The 14,380-nt window shown below is 37.5% G+C and overlaps 1 protein-coding gene across 1 annotated transcript in view; it reads left to right on the top strand.

The window, feature by feature from the left end:
• LOC107554827 (protein diaphanous homolog 2-like) overlaps positions 1-14,380 on the top strand; it is a 187,513-nt gene that overhangs the window by 144,938 nt on the left and 28,195 nt on the right. The window contains exons 8-12 of the mRNA XM_016237458.1: positions 1,312-1,386; positions 1,508-1,577; positions 2,173-2,309; positions 8,135-8,274; positions 12,396-12,453. Coding sequence (XP_016092944.1) covers positions 1,312-1,386; positions 1,508-1,577; positions 2,173-2,309; positions 8,135-8,274; positions 12,396-12,453 — 480 coding nt within the window. The remainder of the gene's footprint in view (positions 1-1,311; positions 1,387-1,507; positions 1,578-2,172; positions 2,310-8,134; positions 8,275-12,395; positions 12,454-14,380) is intronic.

Consider the following 14,380-nt stretch of genomic DNA (forward strand, 5'->3'; position numbering starts at 1 on the left):
ACAAGCCCCCTGTAAACAGATGGGTACAAGTTTTGCACATTATACTGCTATGTTTTATTAACAAATCAGGCCATTATAATGTACTGTACAGCAAATGGTAATAAGTTTCAAATTGAGTTTGGTGGGTCGTTAATGAATTTTGAGTAATGGCATGGTGAGCCTCAGTCTTTGTAATTTTAGACTAATTTAATTGCAGATCTGTAAAAAAGTGCATTTTAGCCGCCTTAAACTACCCTAGGCTGCAGGCATCACCCCTAATTGAGGGTCCTGTGTGACCATATTGGTTTATACAAATGACTTTAATATGCATGTTGCATTGTGCACTATGATTATCAAAAAGAAAGGAATAACTCATTGACTTATGGTCCTTTATTGCAACAAATTGCCCCATGTATTTAGGTTTATTGACAATCTGGAGCTAAGAACAAGTGATGTTAATGACATACTCTAAATGCGATCACATGCTGCTTAGCTCTCTCACTCTTTCTTTCTCTCTCCCTATTCTTATCCCCCCAGATCATTTAATGTCTCCAGATACATTGTGTTTTATAGCCAATTATCTAACACAATCCATTATCAGTTTTACTGTTATCTCCCATGCATTGCTTTATCTTCCTGTTTGAGTGCATGGCCTGCAAAAGTTGCCTTAAGGCACCGCACACAAAGAGTTATTTCATTTGCATTTGCCTTCACTTCATTTTCAATGCGGCATTCTTAGGTGAATCTGTTTGCGGAAGTGTGTTAATCACATAAATCCAGGGCTCAGAATCTTTAAAAAGTGGCAAATGTAAGTGTTGACTTTTAACTGTGAGTGTTTTAGTACAAAGACATACAAATTGTCTTCCAAAGAAAACTGTTTTAATGACTTTTAATTCAGTGAAATAATCCAGCTAAATATCTCTTCTGATGCATAAATATTTTATTCTTTCCTCCAGAATTCCATCTGGTCATACATATGTGGAAATTTCTTCACATTAAGCCACCAACAGAAATGTGGGGAACGGAATAATGCAATTGTTTCATGTTCTTGTCACATGTGACATTTTCTGAGAGACCGAGAATGACTCATTTTGTATATGATGCTGCAGGTGCCACAATGACCTGTGCTGTTTGTCAGTAATATAGATGTGGGGGAAAAAAGCTGAGAAAAATCTCACTGTTTTGAGAGAGTTGAAAAACAATGGAGTGGTGTAACCCAGCTCATCTTCAAAACCAAACTTTTCTAACCTGTAATGAACTTGTTCGCAGTGTAATTGTTGGTGGGTTTATGTATTCTAATGCAGTTCTTTGCCTGTCTCTTCCTGTTTTTAGCTGGGTGAATAACTTTGGCCATGATGGTCTCGGGCTGCTTTTGGATGTGCTGGAGAGGCTTCTTGACAAGAAACAGTAAGTTATGCTGGACTTTCTGACGTCGTCATCTTAAGAAATTCCCTTTCTTCAGTGCTTTTGGATTGCTCAATCACAAACTCTTATCTTTCTCTGTACTCACTGATTTTCTTTCCCTCAGGCAAGAGAACATTGACAAGAAGAACCAGCATAAACTCATTCAGTGCCTCAAGGCCTTCATGAACAATAAGGTGTGTTTAGAATTTAAAAGTTCCACCATGAGTAGTTTATATCATTTTGCAAAAATTGTCCTTGAGAATGAATACATTTCTGATTGAAATACTGCTTCTTTATTAAACGGGAGCAAACACAAATGAAGCTTGTTCAACTCTAGATAATCATCAGGTTTAATATTTTCTACAGCTGCTTTTATGCCTAAATGGTAATGACATTATTCAGTTTATACCTCAGCCATGTTAAATATGAATGCTATTTTATTCCGAACACTTTGCTGTAATATTTTTATTTATTTAATTTATTCTTCCCCAAGTGAATTTATTCTGCTTTTTGCTCAAATTGTGGTCAAGTGCAGTGCATTACGCTCTGTGAGGAAGACAAAGATGCAGGAATATGATTATTTGTCCCTGCTGCCCTGTCCTCATTTAAATTATTTTATCCTAAAACATGTCTACACCTGCCTAATTGGCTCTTTAAGGAGAAGAAAGCCTACATTTGTTCATACACAAGGGGTTCATTGTGTTTGTTTAAAGTTTAAAGAAATTATCCATTGCAAAATGTTTACATTTTTACAAGTTGTAGTAAAACGAGATGTCTCTTTGTTTCCAGTATGGCCTCCAACGAATCTTGGGGGACGAACGAAGCCTCCTCCTCCTCGCAAGGGCGATCGATCCTAAGCAGACTAATATGATGACTGAGATTGTCAAGATTCTGTCAGCTGTTTGTATTATCGGAGAGGAGAACATGTAAGATCATCAGCTTAATATCATTTAATGTGGTTTATTATACTGTTTTCTTCAATATTTCCTCAAGTGGCTTGAGGAATATATATATACTTATGCCAAAATGTGCTGATTCTTCTATATATACTGTACTAATCAGACATTTTGTACTCTTTACGATATTTTCTACAGTCTGCTTGCAGTTACAGCACTGACCAGAAACTGATATTTCTTAGCAAGCGCCCATTGCTCTGCAGTAAGGGTGCACGTTACTATGCCGTTCTCAAATTAGCCTGCTAGAAAGTAGGGATGCAACGATTATAGATTTTGTTGGTACGATTATTGTCTGAGGAATAATCACGGTTTAACGATTACTACGGTTATTATGCATTTATTCATTTCACAACATTACTAGTGTATAAAATCACATGAACACTCTTTAGATTTTAAAGTGTTATTTATTGCTGCCTTTTGAAACAGAAACAACACAGTAACCAATAATAGGCCCACAGCACAAAATAATAATAATAAAGACAAACAAAAGTCCATCTCTCCTATTGGAATAAAAAAAAGGGACACCTCTGCTCTGTAAACATCCATGACAGTATTTCCCTTTTGAAAATAACTAATTAAAAAATATTTAGCGTTTTCACTTTGTACATTCTTTATTTCTTTTGGACCTGAGGTAGAGAACTTGGAAACATGGTGAAAAAAAATCTTGTTGGTTTTTGACATGAATAAAACAGGGATAATAAATATCAATGTTAACGAAGCATTATTCATATAAGACTAATATTAATTTTATTTATCCCACAGGGGAAACTAAATGAGGGGAATAAACGGAACTATTATTGTAATCAACTGTCATCCATACGTATTCATTTTAATAATATTTATAATGATTCATATGATTTTACACGTGGCCTGAAAATAATAATGAGCATTACATGCACGTTCTTAAGCCGATTATGCATAATAAGCCGAAAACGCACTTGGCCATGTAAACGCGGTAACCCGTTTTCTTTTATCGGAGTAAGCTCATAAAAGCTCAAAAAGCTCTGTCAGCTTATTGAAGTGCGCATGTGTGATACGTGACAGGAATGCATCGTTAGTGCAGATTTAAGCACATCTAGACCGAGCAAACGTCTTGCAGTAAAGAAAGAAGGAAATATATCACAAACGCAGACTTTTTCATGACAAATGTGTTCTCATCTCGTGCAGCAGAAGTAGAAGTGGTTCAGTCACAATGCTGCGTTTATAACTGCATGAGAGGATAATATATGAGCTGTAAGTTTCCCAACATGTTGCAAGTTGACATGTTGCAAGCTCAATTTAACATCACAACTGACAAATGTATGGTATACTCTGAGTCAGATATGCAAATGATTATATTTTGACGTCACTACAGGGAAATAACCTGATTTATTAATTAAGTCATGTAAAAGCAGCTTACTTGCGTTGTCAGGTTACTGATGTGCATGTAAACGGGGAAAACTGGTTATTTTAATAAGCTGATCTTTGTGAGTTATCAGCTTACTGGTGTGCATGTAAACGTGCTCAATTTCTATTTTGTGAGATTGGAGATCGCGCTGCGCACACACAAACTTGTTGTGAACGCTGCCCCTCGACTTTTAATAACATTATATTCATCAGCAACAAGGGGGTTAAATCGCTGTTTAAGTAACTAAACTCACAGCTTCATTGTTTGATTGTTTGTATGCAGGCACAGGTAGACTATTTCACACACGCAACTGTCACTTCTCTCTTTCTCTCTCTCGATCGATCGATCGATCGATCAGCTAAATGTTATAATTAATTAATTCAAATAAGTGTGATCTTACCGCACTATTTCATCTCTGTCTGATCTGAAGAGGGCCGTAGCTTCGCGTCGATTGATTTTGGTTTTTAACATTGTTCAATGCACAGCTAGCCGTGTATTATCCCTTATGCATTTGCTCTTTAGCAGTTTTTTTTACAGCAATATTTAAATGACACCCTGGTCATTCATGGTGTACCCAAAATGCTCCGACACTATCGACTTCAGTCATTTCTCTGGTGGAAATAAAGCTTCTCTGTTGGTCCCTGTGTCATTAGACTAGTTAATCTAGTGTGTGTAGTAGCCTCCGTTTCTCTGATAAGCACGGCATTTTAAGATGGTGCACCACTAGTGTAACTTTGTTTTCGTTTTGCGCAAGTTGCAACTGTTCTGTTCCGTGCAACAGAAACACTCAGTGTAGCGAAGCCTTTACGATTAATTAATCGTGAAACCGTTTAATCGCTGCATCCCTACTAGAAAGCCCCTGGCTAAGCGTATGCCTGCTGTGTTAGTTTTGTAGTTGAATAATTAAAAAGCTGAGTTTGCAACTGATAATTTGGTAACACTTTACTTGAAGGGGTGTGCATAAGACTGACATGACACCTTCATAATCTTGACATGAATATGAAGGAGATTTTATGCATGTTTATGACAACTGTCATTAAGTGTCATTCACTCAGTTATGTCATTTTTAATGCAAATCAGCTTATTGAAGTGCGCATGTGTGATACGTGACAGGAATGCATCGTTAGTGCAGATTTAAGCACATCTAGACCGAGCAAACGTCTTGCAGTAAAGAAAGAAGGAAATATATCACAAACGCAGACTTTTTCATGACAAATGTGTTCTCATCTCGTGCAGCAGAAGTAGAAGTGGTTCAGTCACAATGCTGCGTTTATAACTGCATGAGAGGATAATATATGAGCTGTAAGTTTCCCAACATGTTGCAAGTTGACATGTTGCAAGCTCAATTTAACATCACAACTGACAAATGTATGGTATACTCTGAGTCAGATATGCAAATGATTATATTTTGACGTCACTACAGGGAAATAACCTGATTTATTAATTAAGTCATGTAAAAGCAGCTTACTTGCGTTGTCAGGTTACTGATGTGCATGTAAACGGGGAAAACTGGTTATTTTAATAAGCTGATCTTTGTGAGTTATCAGCTTACTGGTGTGCATGTAAACGTGCTCAATTTCTATTTTGTGAGATTGGAGATCGCGCTGCGCACACACAAACTTGTTGTGAACGCTGCCCCTCGACTTTTAATAACATTATATTCATCAGCAACAAGGGGGTTAAATCGCTGTTTAAGTAACTAAACTCACAGCTTCATTGTTTGTAGAGAGACTTGCAGGCACAGGTAGACTATTTCACACACGCAACTGTCACTTCTCTCTTTCTCTCTCTCGATCGATCGATCGAATAAGTAGCTAAATGTTATAATTAATTAATTCAAATAAGTGTGATCTTACCGCACTATTTCATCTCTGTCTGATCTGAAGAGGGCCGTAGCTTCGCGTCGATTGATTTTGGTTTTTAACATTGTTCAATGCACAGCTAGCCGTGTATTATCCCTTATGCATTTGCTCTTTAGCAGTTTTTTTTACAGCAATATTTAAATGACACCCTGGTCATTCATGGTGTACCCAAAATGCTCCGACACTATCGACTTCAGTCATTTCTCTGGTGGAAATAAAGCTTCTCTGTTGGTCCCTGTGTCATTAGACTAGTTAATCTAGTGTGTGTAGTAGCCTCCGTTTCTCTGATAAGCACGGCATTTTAAGATGGTGCACCACTAGTGTAACTTTGTTTTCGTTTTGCGCAAGTTGCAACTGTTCTGTTCCGTGCAACAGAAACACTCAGTGTAGCGAAGCCTTTACGATTAATTAATCGTGAAACCGTTTAATCGCTGCATCCCTACTAGAAAGCCCCTGGCTAAGCGTATGCCTGCTGTGTTAGTTTTGTAGTTGAATAATTAAAAAGCTGAGTTTGCAACTGATAATTTGGTAACACTTTACTTGAAGGGGTGTGCATAAGACTGACATGACACCTTCATAATCTTGACATGAATATGAAGGAGATTTTATGCATGTTTATGACAACTGTCATTAAGTGTCATTCACTCAGTTATGTCATTTTTAATGCAAATATGACATTATTTGACCTAACCCTACCCCTACCCTTACCCCTAACCATAGACCATAACAAAGACATCTCAAACAATGTCATCTTTGCATTAAAAATGACATAACTGAGTGAATGACACTTAATGACAGTTGTCATAAACATGCATAAAAAACCTTCATATTCATGACATGTGTCATGTCATGATTATCTAAGTGTCATGTCATGATTATGAAGGTGTTATGTCAGTCTTATGCACACCCCTTCAAGTAAAGTGTAACCGATAATTTTTATCTGGCGATCAGTACCTTCAGCCCTGGGATCTGTTTCAGTAAACACACAAACACACGCAGAGAGACTCATGCACACATGCTAAGTGAATTGGTGTGTGGTAGGTGAGTAGATTAGTGTTTTTTTTTTACGGGTATGTAGGTGATCAGAGAGTGTGCAGATCTGTGTAACAGCTGTAAAAATGCTGATACCTCACTTAGTGCTGAAACTTGCTCCTTCCCCCTAAAACGCAGTGATACTGGCTTATGTTTAGTGCTGTCACATCAAAGCCCTCTTTAGGAGTTGAGCAGGTGTAGCTTATTCTGAAGCCATGTTTGAACCAGCATGAAAGACTCTCATGAAAGCCCACTCACGACAACAACCTGGATCACCTGAATCACAAAACACGGATCTTAAACCTAGCTGTTTGACAAAACTTATCTCCGCAGTTTCTTCAACAACGGAGCAAAGCAAAACGATTTTGGGGTAACGAGACATATAAAAGTGAACTTAACATCTGGTGTCGATCACTAGTATGTAGTCTTTATAATCTGTTGCATACAAGAGTTGATAAGCATTTTGTGCATGTATGTATAAATCATAATTGTGATTTTCACACATAATAGACTTCCTCAAATTGAACTTCATCAAAGGGAAGGATACACTACTGAATTGTAGTCCAAAAAAGAAAAAGAAAAACTCTTAGCATGACTCGTTCACCCAAAAATTTACTCTCTGTCATAATATAAAATTATATAATTAATTATTAATTATATTTCATATAAATATATAAAAAGCTTAATATTTTTGTGGAAGCCCAGATACACTACCATTCAAAGTTGTGTACGATTAAAAAAAAATATATATATATTTTTTTTTTCTCAGCAAGGACATATTAAATTGATCAAAAGTGACTGTAAAGGCATTTGTGTTACACCATGATTTCTGGAGAATCATGACATTGGCTAGACTAGAGTAATGGCTGTTGAAAATTCAGCTTTGCTATTAAAGGAGAAAATGGCATGTTAAAATATATTCAAATCGAAAACTATTGATAAAATCCAAAATGAGCTTTTCTGAACCTGATAAGGGCAAGACTAATGATATACACAGTTAAGACACAGCTGTGATGCATGTGTTTCTTGGAATGGGCTGTTTTTACACAAGCAATGATTTGTTCTGCAGTAATTATTTTGTCTATGATGCATTCAGTTATTCTTTTCCCTTAGCCTTGGACTGCAATCCACCGGTGCTTGAGTCAGCAAAACAGATATGGGACCTTGTAAAGTCTTGCTTTCTCACCAACACTGCTTGTACTTCTGTCCAAACGCATCTCTTTGGTTCTCTTATGTTGCGGCTTCTGACACAGCATCACATACTGTAGACTAGAGGATTTCTCTTATTACTACGGAGAACATTAGGCTTCCTTTGGTATTTCAAAACGCTAGTGAGTTATAAATCTACATAAAAGTCTGTGGCTTTGTTCCAGTTCCAGTGCGTAAACGTCTGAGATTGAGATTACAAGCTTAGACCAACTCGGGTGAACATTCTAAACCAATGTCACGATTGTGTCTTGATAAAAAGCTTGTTTACCTAAACACACTGTTTTTGTCTTCTTGTTTTCCTTTAGTCTGGATAAGATCCTGGCAGCCATGACCATTGCTGCGGAGAGGAATAATAAGGAGAGGTTTGCTCCGATAGTGGAGGGGCTGGAGAACCACGAAGCCCAGCAGCTACAGGTCAGTGATGGTGCCCTTTCCCAGAAACAGAGTCAGAATGCTGCCCTTCCACACCTGCCACTCCACCTTATTATTACCTTCATGTTATAATTCATCACACTCTTTATAGACACATTCACATACATACTTGCTCAGGTAACACAGACTTTGTAGCTGCAAAGTTAATAGCTATAGTTCCAGAAGACAGTTTTGCCTTTTGTCTAGAATAAGACTCATTCTTTAATAGACAAAGTTTAATTAGAGAATATGTTGTGTTTGCTCAAAAAGAATAATGCAGCAGTATCCTTTAATTTTATTTAATTTTATTTTATTTTTGTAGTGTTAAATTGTTTTTGTCTGATTTTTAATTTAATTTATTTATTTAATTGCTATATTATCTGTTATTTAATACATTTTATATTGCTGTTGTCATTTTATTTATTATTTTATTTTATTTTATTTTTATTTTTGAGGTATGTTTATATCTTTGGGCATGTTCTTTAGCCTGTGTCTGAATTTATTAATGATGCTTCTGCTATTCTCTAGAACGAGCAAGGAATATTCAAGTAGAACACACATCAACATCATATATATTTTTTATTTTATTTTATATGTCCTCATGTTTTATTTCACTTATTTCAAATAATTAGTAGAATTCTGCTTGCCCAGGGCAGCAAATATAGATCTGCTCTGTTTAGTGTCAGTCAATGTGTGAGGCCTCTTCATTCCCAATGCTCTTTTTGATGCTGGAGCCAGGTAGAAATTGGCACATCTGTCACTCAAAGCTCTTCTGCACCCCGGCTCAGCTTGACATGTAAACAAGTCCCCCTATCCCTCTTCTCACTGTGTTCTGTGGTCATCTGTCAACCCTGCCACCTACACCACAAGATGGAAGCTAGCTGCTGGCTATTCTAATAGAACGGGAGGTGCATTCTAAACCATAATCAGCCCCAACCAGGTCACACAAAGAACTTGGAGCTCTGGAAACTAGCGACAAAACAAAAAAACTCTTCTTGAGAGATGCTTACTTTATCATCTTTCCTTCTTACTTTTTCCTCTGCATTCTCCAGGCTGGTCTCAGAGGAACCGAATCAAAAGGGCAAGGATGCAGCACCACACCTGTATTTATCATTCTCTGCTTCTCCACAGACTGCAGTGATCTGTGACCAAGCACAACAAGACACTCTCACACATTCATTAACCAAATCCCTAATCGTTGTGTTGCTGTTGAGAGAGCAATGAAGACGACGATATGATACAGGCCGAGCGAGAGTAGAAGGGAGGAATGAATCCCTTTGATTTGGTGCCTTGTTTTCCTCCTTGAAAAAAGGCTTTTAATGAAAAGAACCACCGCTAATTGTGAAGTAAATTAAAACACCTCACCAATGCTGGCGGTTAAAACAAATGAACACTTTTAAAACCTGCGATGGGCTGCAGAGCCTGACTTTTTAAACGTGATTAAAATGTGTTTTGCCGTCACGCCATCTCAGTGACGCAAGCAAACTTAAAACTGTCCCAGCAGTGCTGTTTTTTAATTACTCTGCTGGAATCCACCTCAGGCACTGTGCTGCAGAAGCTCATCATTGCAAACTCAACCCATAAAGGAAAAGAAGTTCCTCAAACTGCACCAGCACCCTATCTGCAACATCGTTCCAAATGTTTTGATGACGAAATGCATTTGCCCTCCGGAGAACTTGATGAACGATCTAGATTCCCTCCGTGGGTCTCTTCAATAATTCAAAATTGAAATAATTGCTCAAATGGGAATATGAGAAGATTTAAGAATTTTGGTGATTTGGAGGCATAATGTTGCACGATGGGAGCAAAGTGGGCCTCGTCGTGTTCCCCTGCTGCAGCCTCTGGGTAGCTGGGACTTTGAGAGAAGGAATCAAGAATAGTGTTATGGTTCCTGATGCCAACGGGCTGCTCCTGAACCCAAGATAACTACTGTGAAAAGCAGCATTTTTAAGAATTAATTAATTTTTATTTAGTGTTTTTTTTTTTAGTTTATTTTTACTTTCACAGGGGTTTTAAAGTTTTCTATTTTCACTTTGTATTTTTATTTCATTTCATTTTAGGCCCGCCTAAGTTAATGCACTGGTATAATTTAAAATTTTCAGCAGTCTCAGCACTCTGTAGTATTGTGATTTTTTTTTTTTTTTTTTGGAGTCATATGATTTTTTTCCCAGTTACTTTTTTATTTTATTTCAGTTAATGAAAATGTTGGTTTTTGATTTTGTTTTTGTTCAGATCAGCCCATTACAGCCAACATGCCCTGAATACACATACACAACTGTTTTTGTTTTTGTTTTTGTTCTGTTTTTTTCCTCTCCACTGAATTAATTCAAGCTTTCTTCCTAACATCCCCTGGAAAAAAAAAGTCAATCAAACTTATGCAATCCTCCAAATGGCTGTCATGCCCTAAATGTTTTATTGAGCAGTGTCTTTTCCTTGACTCAAGTCAGGTTTCTGTTTTTGTGGCCGAACAAAGGCAGAACAAGCGAGAGACAGAATGATGGAGCTGCTCCTGACAAATAAAATCATGCAGGAGAATAACACATGTAGACCAACAGCAACTCCAAAAGCCCAGGCCAAGGCTGGTGAATGTATAAGAAGACTGTTCACATGTCCGTCAAGAATGATCTTTCCACTCTGCATTGATCAACCAAGCGAATAGCATTCCTTCTCGTCCTGGCCGGCTCCCTGGAGCCACCTTATAGCCTGTTAAGAACCATCAGCACTCCTCCCTGCCCACTGCCCTGATCTGATAAATCAATTAAAAATACACATCTGTTCAGCCAGGCCTGCTCCCTCCTTCCATCCCTCCTTCCTCTGGACAGCTTTAATAATCCACTTGCATCTTTTCCCTTCATTTTTACCATTTTTCTCTCCCAGTCCTTCACAGTGGCAACTGCCTCTTCCATCCTTATGAATTCATTTTATTTTATGTAATGTGATATATAGATTTTTTTCTTTAAGATGAGAGCAGTATGAATAAGAGGCTGTTGCAGAGCACTACGTTTTAATCATTTCTCGCCAAAGGGATGATTCTAAGAATTTGCTTGCATTAAATGATGGTGGTGGTGTGTGCGTGTGTGTGTGTGTGTGTGTGTGTGTGTGTGTGTGCGTGTGCAGGTCCCCTAATAAACTGACTATAACTTTGCAAGTACATGTCAATTTATTCTACTAATCCTACTAATATATATAACTATAATGAGAGTTAGTTGACATGTAGTTGCAAAGTTACTTAGTCCACTTTAGAAGTTATTATATCGAAATAAAGGGACGTGTGGCCAAGTATGGTGTCCCATACTCGGAATTTGTGCTTCGCATTTATCCCATCCAAGTGCCAACCCACACACACACACACACCGTGAACGTTCACCCAGAGCAGAAAAAAGTGTAACATATTATAATAATTATTATTGGTAGTGGTAGTAGTAGTAGTATAGCACTTCTGGTTTAGTTCTGCCCACTATAGCGACTTCAGGAACCTGTTGAATATGAATTGCAAGTTGGGCAGTGTGATTGATTTACCCTCGCTCTCTGTCTTTTGTATTGCTCAGTTCCATACAGATACAGCTCATGTTTATGCATCACCTTCCCCACCAGTACATTACTGCAAACATGCCCAAAATACAAATATGCACATACGGTGTGTGTCTGTGTGTACACTCGTGGCCCTGCTTAATAGAGAGAATGGCTTTCTGGTGCATTTTGCTGCTTTTGAAGTGTGGAGAAAATAATTCACTTAAGCAGATCACCTGTGTTATCAGCAATAATGCTCGGAAGATGCTTGTATTCTCACATTGAGTTGACTGAACATGGGGTGCACTCACAACCTTATGAATAACTGAAATGATAGAGTTAATTAGAAAATGTACATCAGTGTTGGGGCAGATTGGTTTGCTGCAAGGGCAGTTTTTAAAGTGCAGTGCAGTGGCTGGAAGGCTTAACGCTCCATTTTATTATTGTTCCATAAATATACAGTATAGTGTTACGTATACACTATATATATATATATAGTTTATATGGTTTATAGTTAAAATCTGTCTCAGGTTAGAGAATTATATATTCTTTAAAATAATATTATTTAAATTGAAACAGACCTGCTGTACCTTTTTAGTTTTTTTTCTCTAAATATTGAGGCTCCACATCTTTTTTTATTTCTAGGAGTGATTGTGGCGGCTCAAGAAAGTGTGCTCCAGTCCAACCAGTGCATCACCCTGCAGTCAGCATTGAAATATTTCAACAGACATTGTCAAAACCAAATTGTAAAAATTTTCACCCACCTCTGCTCAGTGCAGCAAGACAAATAGACACACAATTCCTTAAATTATTTTTGCCCATATTTACAAAGATTGTAGTTTATTAAAAAACACTATTTTTTTAAAAGTGAGAATTGTTATAATAACTCCATTTTAGGACCGTTAGTAGAAACAATTAATGAGCTGCTACTGTTAATCATCATAGGCTTTAGCTTGCCACTATTGAAAATAGATTGCCGGTCATTTCTTTAATTCAAGTGGACATAGCAGAGAGGGTTGGGGCATCAGTTCTTGATATAATAATAATAAAAAAAGAAGACTATGATGACTATCTGATCTTACATCTATTTTAGACATGGAAAGCCACTGCCCTTTCTCCTCAGGAAGAGATGTTGGACATTTAATCAATACTCTGCAAGTTTAAGAGCACATTTCTTCTGTTTTGGAGACAAGCAAGACAAACTGAAGACGAGATTTCAGTCCAGAAAATAAATAAATATAAAAAGGAAGTGACTGATCCATATTTTATTACTTTAAATAATCACACTAAAATAATTTTAATTTGATTCATGTCCAGAGCCAGGGTATGAACTGGCAGAAGAGGTATTTCCTCCGTCACTTTTCTTCAATACCTTGTGTTTACACATTAGCAAATTAGATCTCTAAAGATACTTTAGAATGCAGGAAGATGGCATCAGTTCTGGTTAGACTCAAACTTTGATTCAGCCCTCCATCTGAATTAAAACAAGCAAGCAATTTCCAGTGAATGATGGCTATTCACCTTTAGTTGTATTTCTTGCATTTTATTGTTCTTTCTCATCTTAGAATTATACTACTGCACTTCATATTACAATCACTCTAGTGTATATGCATTGTAGCAAATTAGCTCAAAAGGGAAATGTATGTAAATAACTAAAATGAATTAATAATTAATTAGTTACTTATATCAGCTACCAGTAGTAACTGTAGCAGAATTAATATTGCCATAAACTAATTAGTTTGTCCAGCGAACATTCAGTGTAATTTCATATCAACTCTAAGAAATTATATTTTCGTGGCCATAGAAAATAACTTTTTTACAGTACTAGTGCATTAGAGCATGTAACAAGATCCGATCGTTAAAGGAACGTTATCCACAAGCAGTGACAGAATCAGAAACTTGTGTAATTTGTGCACAAAAGGTTTATTAACTAAACACTAACACAAAACTAGTCTAACAAACACACACACACACACTTACCCATACGTACACAGGGGAGTTAAAGTGGATGAATGAACCTGAGAACGCAGTTATGGAAAATGAGTCAGTTAACCACCTGAGCAGAAATCATCAGTGCCGTTTTACAATGGCGTTTACAGTTTATACTAAACCTCTGTTTAGTTTGGTGAAATGTATGATACTTGCATTGCCTTGGCCATTGAACGAGCGTCTGGATGCAGTCTCGGATGCAAGTCTTGATGGTTCGGTGGTGTTGATGTTGTGATTACATTTTTCCGGGTTGAAGAATGACAACTTCAAAGATGTTGTCCTGACTCAGTTGTGGTCAGGAGAGTTTTCTCTCAGATGAAAAGTTGCAACATGGCTTGCTGCAACTTTGATGTCCTGTCGGCGTGGGGGAGGTCCCGTGGATCGCAGTTGGACTGGATGTCTAAGAGGCAAAAGGGTAAGAGCCGAAGAAGAGAGAAGAGTGCGACGTCGCTGACAGTGCCTTTTAACTTCTGTGGAGGTCACACCTCCAGGGGGTCAGTGAGCCAAGGGTAACTTAAACTTTCCGAGGGAAAGTTTACAAGTCTTTGTCTTCGAGCATGGTGTTTTGCATATGTAACTGGATTGGTTGTTGACGCAAAAACTGTTAAAGATCCCTAGAACACTAATATGTTGCATGGGTA

The sequence above is a fragment of the Sinocyclocheilus grahami genome, unplaced genomic scaffold, assembly GCF_001515645.1.
Source record: "Sinocyclocheilus grahami isolate Dianchi unplaced genomic scaffold, SAMN03320097.WGS_v1.1 scaffold515.1, whole genome shotgun sequence".
Taxonomy (NCBI): domain Eukaryota; kingdom Metazoa; phylum Chordata; class Actinopteri; order Cypriniformes; family Cyprinidae; genus Sinocyclocheilus; species Sinocyclocheilus grahami.